This window comes from Gymnoscopelus microlampas (assembly GCF_963454915.1).
Source record: "Gymnoscopelus microlampas genome assembly, chromosome: 24".
Taxonomy (NCBI): Eukaryota; Metazoa; Chordata; class Actinopteri; order Myctophiformes; family Myctophidae; genus Gymnoscopelus; species Gymnoscopelus microlampas.
Window position 1 is genome coordinate 14,670,288 of NC_139961.1, and position 8,531 is coordinate 14,678,818.

At 43.7% G+C, this 8,531-nt stretch overlaps 1 protein-coding gene across 1 annotated transcript in view; it reads right to left on the reverse strand.

Moving 5' to 3' along the window:
• als2b (alsin Rho guanine nucleotide exchange factor ALS2 b) overlaps nt 1-8,030 on the reverse strand; it is a 76,334-nt gene extending 68,304 nt beyond the window's left edge. The window contains exons 1-5 of the mRNA XM_084050683.1: nt 7,906-8,030; nt 6,684-6,803; nt 3,344-3,495; nt 1,546-2,044; nt 182-549 (exon numbers count right to left, since the gene is read on the reverse strand). Coding sequence (XP_083906809.1) covers nt 182-549; nt 1,546-2,044; nt 3,344-3,495; nt 6,684-6,703 — 1,039 coding nt within the window. The 5' untranslated portion in view covers nt 6,704-6,803; nt 7,906-8,030. The remainder of the gene's footprint in view (nt 1-181; nt 550-1,545; nt 2,045-3,343; nt 3,496-6,683; nt 6,804-7,905) is intronic.
• Between the last annotated feature and the right edge of the window lie 501 nt (nt 8,031-8,531).

Below are 8,531 nucleotides of genomic sequence, written 5' to 3' on the forward strand. Positions count from 1 at the left end.
AAATGGGGGTCCGCGGGGTAATAAGTGTCAATTAGGGGGTCCCTGACATGAAAAAGTTTGAGAACCACTGCTCTATAGCAATGAGTACTATCAGAATATAGAGCTATTTAACACTTATTTTAACCAAAGAAAATCACTTACCCTACCTTTAAGTTTGCAATCGTGACAGCTCTATCGGTACCTTGCGCCAGGGTAGAGGAGGCAGAGGGAGCCGCAGGGGTCGACGTGGAGGAGGTGTGGGAGGAGAGGATGGGCTCCGACGGGGAGCTTCTGAGTCCCTGGGCGGAGGCGGAGGCGGCGGCGGCGGCGGCGAGGGGCGCCTCCGGCTTTCCGTCTCCGTCGGCTGCTATCTCCACGCCGAGGGGACAGTAGTGGTTGTCGGAGATGATGACGTGGTCCTCCTTGTCCGTCATGGTGTACAGCAGCTGGTGACACTGTCCGCATTTGTCCTGCTGCGGGGCCCGGCGGGGGCCCTCGCCGCCGCCGGCGCCCGCGCAGCGCACGAGGGCCAGGCTGTGGGAGGCCCCACACGACACCTGGAGGACGTACCTAGTGGTGGTGTCGAAAAAGAAGCGATTCGTAGGTCAGTCGCGGCGCGAACATGGAATGAATGAATGAATGAATGAATGAATTTTTATTTCCGTGTCTTGTCAAAAAGACCCATCCCTTACGGGATTATTAGACACCAAAACATAAATAAACAATATAAAATTCTCTTCATAGAAGACTGCACAAAGGAAAACGTTTGGCAAACACCCAAAACAAAACAAAAATAAATAAAATAAATCACACTTCACATGTATGTTCTTTTTGCCCGTCTGTCCCAGGCCCCTTCCAAATACTCTGCAAGTGCAAATACCTTGTGCTCAAAAATCCATGCAAGTCTCTGTGCGTCATCCAACCAAATCAAGTCCGGGTTTCTACACCTCTTAAATATTTTTTGACGCAGGTCATGATACAAAGGGCAATAAAAAACAAAACGGAACTCACTCTCAATATCCGCAACGTCACAATAAATACAAACCCTCTCCTCTTCCACTACTCCTCTATACCTACCAGTCTCAAGGTGCACGATTATGGACGATTGTGGACGATTGTGGACGATTATGAACCGATGTATCTGACTGCTTGTATTGACTGAATCTAATCGAATTATTACGAGGTGAATCGTAATCGAATTGAATCGTGAGGCTAGTGCCAATGCACAGCTCTCTAGACCATTGGTTCTCAAAGTGGGTCCAGGGGTCCTTGGGGGGTTCCAGGGGGTCCCCAGCGAGCTCCCCAGCAAGCTCAGAGCGTGGCACCGAGTGCCGCGCTACGAGCTTGTAGATCTGCTATCTTTTGAAAAATCTTGAAAATGTGTGCAAATCTTTGAATATATATATATTTTAGAGCGAAGATTTTTAACTCAAATATTTGCTTCTGGGGGGGGGGTCTCTGGAACAAAATATTTTGAGACGGGGGTCCGCGGCCAAATACATAACATTTTGGGGGTCCTCGACATGAAAAAGAGAATGAGAACCGCTGCTCTAGACGTGTACGCACCTCCCCGCCAGGTGCTCCACCTTCTGCGGCTTCCCGACAGCAGGGACGGAGGAGGCGGTGGCGGCGGTGACCGCCGCCAGGCCCAGCTGGCACCCGCTGCCCCAGGCCCACGCCTCGTGCTGGGCCGAGAGGGCCAGGGTGTGGCGCCCTCCGCAGGCCAGCTCCAGGACCGGGACGGCGGTGGTGTTGGTGTTCGGCGGGGCGGCGCCGCCGCCGCAGGCGTCCGAGTCCAGCAGGGCGACGGGCGTGGGGTTGGGCACGGTGCCGAGCCCCGTCGTCAGGCCGCACTGCCCCGAGGAGTTGTCCCCCCACATGTGGACGCCGCCGTCCTCCGTCACCGCGCCGCTGTGGAGGTCGCCGGCCGCCACGGCGACCACCCGCTGCCCGCTGAGAGCGCTCTCCAGGACCGGCGTGGTCGTCGTCGCGGTGCGCTCGCCGTGCGCTTGGCTCTGCTGCTGTTGTTTCCAGGGCAACTGGCCGAAGCTGTACACCTGGCCTCCTGTACCGGTAAACGAGACGTTTTCACCGAAAAGCAAAAGAATGCCAGTAGGCCCAGTACTAATGTAAGCTTGTATAGACCGTTGGTTCTCAAAGTGGGGTCCGGGGACCCCCAGGGGTACTTGAGGGGGTTCCAGGGGGTCCCCAGCTAAATGATGGACAGGAACCAAATGGACCCTTATGGGTCTGTAACTCAGAGAGTGTACAAATGGAACCAAATGGACCCTAACGGGTCCATTTGGTTCCATTTGTACACTCTCAGAGTTAAATTGACATTGGTTTTACAATGTGAATTGGGGTCCCAGAGGTATAAATGCCACTAGATGGGGGTCCGTAGCCTAACGCATGTCAAACTGGGGGGTCCTTGAAATGAAAATGGTTGAGAATCACTGCTAGAGAGCTGTAAAAACCTGCTCTTATTGGGGTCCCTGGCTTATCTTTTCAAATGGGGGTCCGCGGGGTAATAAGTGTCAATTAGGGGGTCCTTGACATGAAAAAGTTTGAGAACCACTGGTATAGACCACCGAAGTCCTGACGTCACTCGTTCATCCCCAGGTTCGTAAAGTAATGTCGCTATGGAGAATAACATTGGGTCATCATAGAATCGTCTCATATAAGAATTGTGGTCCAAAAATAAACAAACTGTCCTGGCGATATTGTCAGGGAGGAGGTTCTATATCGTTTATGATAGTCAGTCACTTATATTTGATACAGTCTGTTTCTGGCGAAAATGTAACTAATTCGGCGGAAGTAACATTAGCGTTTTCTCACCGTCAGTTGATGCTTCATATCCATAAGAGTCAAACCGCCGGGGTCACTTGTTTATTTTTGGAACACAGTTCTTATTTGAAGCGATATTAAAGACGTCTATGGGATTCAGAATGGGGGTGGAAAACCGCGAACCAGGTAGACAAACCAAGGATGTGTAAATGACGTCAGACTTCGGTGGTCTATATCTGCTATTTTTGAAAAAACTTGACAATTTCTGCAAATCTTTGTACAGTGTGTGTGTGTGTGTGTGTGTGTGTGTGTGTGTGTGTGTGTGTGTGTGTGTGTGTGTATACATACACACACACACACACACACACACACACACACACCCATTAAAGCGAACATTTTTAACTCCGATCTGTGCTTCTGGGGGGTCCATGGAACAACATATTTTAAGATGGAATTTTCAAGATTTTTCAACAAATAGCAGATTTACAGCTACGAGCTTGTAGATCTGCTATTTTTTGAATAGCCAAAGTATAACATAACGGTTCAAGTGGTTACACAAAAAAAACATGACGAGTCTTACCTTCCACCAATAGGACCCCATGTCGGGTGCCTAAGGCCGCCTGGAGGACAGGCCGTGAAAGGAGCAGTCTCTCTGGGGTGAGGCTGTAGGAGTAGCCCCTCCAGGAGTAGAGCAGGCCTCGCTCCCCGGAGGAGGAGCCGTCCTCCTCAGAGCTGGGGAGAAGAGGAGGAGGCACTCAGTGACTGACTCATTGTGACGCGTTTTGAGCTTGTGGTGCAGCCATTTTTTGGCTACTTTTGTGTGACATACTCGGATATATTGACATACTCGGATATATTGCGATGTCACGATATATTGCATGACATTTCACCGACGATATATCACGATAGTCCTTGTATTCAATTCATAAACACATAAAATAGCACCAAACCTTTCAAAATCATCATCACACAAATACAGTGTCAGGAAAAAATACAGAGTCAGGAAAAAAAATGTATATATTTTTTTGATAGATATTTTTCGGCAGTATATCGATTATTTATCGCGGGAGGAAGTATCGCGATATATCGCAATATCGATATATCGTCCCACCTAGGGATGTCCGATATTATCGGCCTCCCGATATTATCGGCCGATATTAGCATAAAAATTGATATCGGGAAAATATCGGTATCGGTTTTTGAAAAAAAAAAATGTTTTTCTTTTTTTTTTGGCTTTATAAATAAGTTACAGGACTTCTTACTGTATATGGTGTGTGTGATATGAAATTTGAGCTTACCCTAATCACAATAATCCCCGCATATATCGGTATCGGTTGATATCGGTATCGGTAATTAAGAGTTGGACAATATCGGTATATCGGTTATCGGTAAAAAAGCCAATATCGGACAACCCTAGTCTCCCACCCCTATTCTCAGTTGTTACAATTCCAAACATGCAAACATGAACTGCTTCAATTACTTCAGTCTATATTAGTAGCTTACTAGCCTCGGAAACCCATGCCTTTTTTTTTGGTTTTATTGTCTTTTCTACGTCCAATTTATTTATATTTAAGTTCATAAAGTTAACATAAGTCTAACTAAATGCATTTGAAATTAAAAAAAAAAAATACTTTTCAGGATTCCAATTCAAAAATGACAAAACAAAAAAAATCAGGATTCCATTTCAAAAATAGCAGATCTACAAGCTCAAAACGCGTCGCTCTGCGACGCGTTTTGAGCTTGTAGATCGGCTATTTTTGCTACTTTCGCGTGACATGGCCCGACAGCACAGTATATGCAATGTGGCCCTCTGGAGTGAGTGTGGAAATATAGTGGCCCTCTCCATCATCAAAGTTGCATCACCCCTGTTCCACGGGGAACAAAGAGGATTAAGTAAGTGAGTACACAGGTCAGAAAGTACGGCAACACTAAGTTATAACACTATGGGAAATCAGTGTTTTCAGCGTCACATTAAAAAAAAAACAGATGTCACTGAAGTTAACCCATTAAGACCTGGAACGCATCCGTGTCATTTTTAGATTTGAGCTAAAAAAAAACATTTTTACACTTTGGCTATTCAAAAATAGCAGATATACAAGCTCATGCCATGAGCCATGAGCTTGTACAGTATATCTGCTATTTTTGAGAGATCGAGAAAATGTGTGAAAATATTTGAATATATATATTTTTTTTTAAAGCGAACATTTGTAACTCAAATCTTTGCTTCTGGGGGTGGTCCCCCCTGGAACAACATATTTTGAGATGGGGGTCCGAGGCCAAATACATATCATTTTGGGGGTCCTTGACATGGAAAGGTTTGGGACCCACTGATATAGAAACATAGTTTTATTCAAAAAACTGTTAGTATTTAGAAGACATTTATAAAATCCCCAGAAGCAAAGATTTGAGTTAAAAACGTTTTTTTTTCAAAAATAGCAGATCTACAAGCTCGTAGTGCAGCACTTGGTGCCGAGCTATGAGCTTGTATATCTGCTATTTTTGAATAGCCCAAAGACATCTTAAAATGACACAGTATGCGTTCCCGGGCTTAATGGGTTAAATTTAAAGGGATAGTTAACCCCCAAAATGACTTGTTTTCCTATCGATTAGTCACCCCATGGAGACTTGACTTCATGGATATTTGTTTTGTTTTTGTTGCATTCCTAAGCCAATAATTTGCTGACCGGCAGCGGTTCCGGTCGGACACACAAAGAGTCTCCTTTGTATCTCCTACCGGAACCGGTGCCAACCGCTCATTAAATTATTGGCTTAGGAATACGAAAAAAAAACATGAATTCAAGTCTCCATGGGGTGACTAATCGACTAAAAAACATTTTTCCCTTTAAAGTGGAAGTGGTATGTGACATGAAACTAACTCTTCGTTGTTGAACACGACACACATTTGGTACGCATCATCATAGCTTAAAAATAACACTGTGGGACAGAGAGAGTTGTAATAGGCTCTATGCACAGCAGCCATATTGGGAATGAATTGGACCCCTTCCTTACTTCCTTCACAGGTGTTACCAATAAAACTAATTAAGGCTCTGTCCCATTTAGTGTGGCACAGTGGTCTCTTATTTTCAAGGACCCCCATAACTCTGAGAGTGTACAAATGGAACCAAATGGACCCTCACGGGTCCATTTGGTTCCACTTGTACACTCTCAGAGTTACACACCCACCATAAGGGGCCATTTGGGAACCAAAATGGAGTGTTTCTAGTGAGCCAACATGCATGATATCAGCACCCTGACCAGAGTGGAACAGAGCCTTCATTAGTATCATTGGTAACACCTGTGAAGGAAGTAAGAAGAGGCCCAATTTCTTTCCAATATGGCTGCTGTGCATAGAGCCTATTCTCTATTCTCTATCAAGCAGTGCGAGAGACCGAGTGTTGTTTTGTGGGCGAACATGCAGAAGTGAGCAACGGCCTATCCGAGGGCCATGTCACATGGTGATCACATCCATTTAACACAGTAGAAGAAACAATAAATAATCATCCTCTTTGTAAGCCTGTCAAAATGATTACATAATCCGTCTAATCACAATTATTTGAGATAATCGCAATTCCTTTTTACATAATCATTTCCATGTAGAAAATGTTTCATATATTTGCAAACATTTTCAAAAATTGTGGAAATAGTAGATCTACTTGTAGATTGGCTATTTCCACTATTTATGTTTTATAGCATAATGTTTTTCAGTATAAAGTTATTCAATTACGTAAGTTATTTGTCATAATCTGCCCCGTGAACCTTTTGTTTACGAAGCCTAAAAGCCAAGAATACATTTATTTTGTATTCATAATGTTCCAATGTTCAATGACAGGATCACAATTAAATTGGAAAATCCCAATTATCACCAAGTGTGTGTGTGTGTGTGTGTGTGTGTGTGGGGGGGGGGGGGGGGTGTCACATACCTCTTTCTCTGGCTCTCCATCACTGGGGTCTATTCGTCACCATCTCAATAACATCTTTGATGATGATGAAGATGATGACCCTCGCCTGCCTCCTCCTGAATATATTCCTGAATGTCAAGGCTATATAACGATGGAAAAGAAGAAGACATTATCTCTTGGCTTTGCTAGGCCTGTCACAATTATTATTTGAGATAATCACAATTATTTTTGCATAATCCTCATAATCGGTTCCATTTTGAAAAATGTTCACACATTTTCAAAAAGAAAAAGAAAAAGCAGAAACAGCAGATTTACAAGCTTAGATCTGCTGTAGCTTGAGCTTGTAGAGCAGCTATTTCTGCTTTGACATGCCAACATCTGGTTTGTCAGTCTGTCTACATGGCAAACAGGTTTTAAAGCTTATGTTGACAAGACACACTCACTTCTGTTTACTTAGCTAGTGCCCCCGGTGGGGTTGTATAACTGCTCAGCAATCAAAATACAAAACAAATGGATGTCAATAATGTCACGTCTATCTATCGGTCATATAAACAAGCCAGCCAAGGTACAAACAAGACTGACTGACTGTCTGGGACATTCATAACATGTTTTGTAAGGACAAATGCTTATAACAAATCATCATTTGTGGAAAAAAAGGTCTGTTTTTTGTACATGTTTATAATAACTAGAATTTGATATGACCCCTTAAACTGTAGTGCAATGGCAAGATTAACCACAAGAAAATAGCAACAATTTCACTAGAGAATACACCTCCTCCCTCACTAACTCTGATTTGTAGGTTTTCTGATCTCAAAAGGGGGCATATTTGCACTGCTATGCCCCTGCATATGTATATATCTCTGTAAAGTAAACAACAGATACCTGAATACATGTAATTACATACAGCCTCCACACAGATACCAATCACAGGATGGTGACCAGCATGTTGTTGCTGTGTCTGTCCTATAGCCTTGGATCGACTATCAGAGATTTTGACAATTCCATATCTAGCTATAGATTCTTGATCCAAGGCTCTGTCTGTCTGTCTGTCTGTCTGTCTGTCTGCCTGTCTATCCATCCATCCACACTCCCTTAACATTACCAGTCACACTGTGTGTACTACAAGCTCTGCTTTGTGCTAACACGTTAGCTATGGCTAATAATCCTTTTAGTCAGGCTACAGGTGTTCGATCAGACGAGATAAAGAAAGACACACAACAGACATCTTGTTCTCTACACTCACCTCCTATCTGGCCAAAGATCCCCGTCAACAAGCTGTCTGTGCGTGTGCGTGTGTGTGGGGTGTAGTGTACTGTACAGTAGGTGTGTGTGTGTGTGTGTGTCTGTGTGTATTCACTTGGTTAGATGTTTAGTCATCTGCTGGGGAGCTGCTGCTGCTGTGTTGTTGTGACAGAGCATAGGGTACTTTTTTTGTCCCCTACTTGCATAAGACATGCTCCTGCATGCAGGGATGGGGAAAAAAACTACTCATTTTTTTTTTAACTTAAAGGTAGGGTAAGTGATATTTTTTGGTTAAAACAAAAAGTTATTTTGTTAAAAGGTTAAAGCACAATATTCTGATAGTAATCATTGTTATAGAGTGTTTGTAGGGGTCTCCCCGTCTCTCCAGCTCTTTAATAAACAGAAAATACATTTTTTGGTAGGTGACAATATTTCAGCCAATCAGAAGAGAGTACCCATTTATCAGCTTATTTTGTATAGTGTTCCAGTTCCCATTTTGTCTGCTTATTTCTTAGTGTCATCACATTCAATTTCACTTGTTTAATCTGTATCCTGATTGAGTTCTCTATCCTGATTGGATAAAATTGGAAATGAAACGGAAACGAAAATGCATTTTCTGTTTTTATA